Source organism: Wasmannia auropunctata, unplaced genomic scaffold, assembly GCF_000956235.1.
Source record: "Wasmannia auropunctata unplaced genomic scaffold, wasmannia.A_1.0 LD336240.1, whole genome shotgun sequence".
Classification (NCBI taxonomy): Eukaryota; Metazoa; Arthropoda; class Insecta; order Hymenoptera; family Formicidae; genus Wasmannia; species Wasmannia auropunctata.
The window spans coordinates 1-398 of record NW_012026650.1 but is presented as its reverse complement, the minus strand read 5'-3'; the positions used below and the strand labels follow the sequence as shown (position 1 = coordinate 398).

At 35.7% G+C, this 398-nt stretch overlaps 1 protein-coding gene across 1 annotated transcript; it reads left to right on the top strand.

The window, feature by feature from the left end:
- Positions 1 to 3: 3 nt before the first annotated feature.
- On the top strand, positions 4 to 392 carry LOC105454274 (major royal jelly protein 1-like; the record flags this gene model as incomplete). Its single annotated transcript, XM_011697195.1, has 2 exons — positions 4 to 156; positions 246 to 392. Coding segments are annotated over 2 exons (300 nt in total), but the record flags the coding sequence as incomplete, so codon positions are not given.
- Positions 393 to 398: the final 6 nt, after the last annotated feature.

The following is a 398-nucleotide window of genomic DNA, read 5'->3' as shown; positions in this document are numbered from 1 at the left end:
TTCGTCACTTCGGTAAGAGACAAAGGGGTACCAGCGAGTCTGATGACAGTTTCTAACGAAATAGGACCAGGGGGTCCACTTTTGGAACCGTATCCAAATTGGTCATGGTACAATGAGAATGATTGCAGCGGCATTATAAGTGTATATCGGGTGTCTGTGAGTATTTCTTTTTTTAAGCAATATATAGAAATTGCAAATAATATATTTTATTTTATATTGTGCAAATCAATTTCTTTTTTCATTAGATCAAATGCAATCACATGTTCGTTCTGGATTGTGGCAAAATCGGGGAAGAAGCAGTTTGTCCTCCGAAATTATTAGTCTTCGATTTAGAAAATGATATGCTCGTTAAACAAATTATTATCCCACCACATATCGCTAATAACAAAAATGGCACT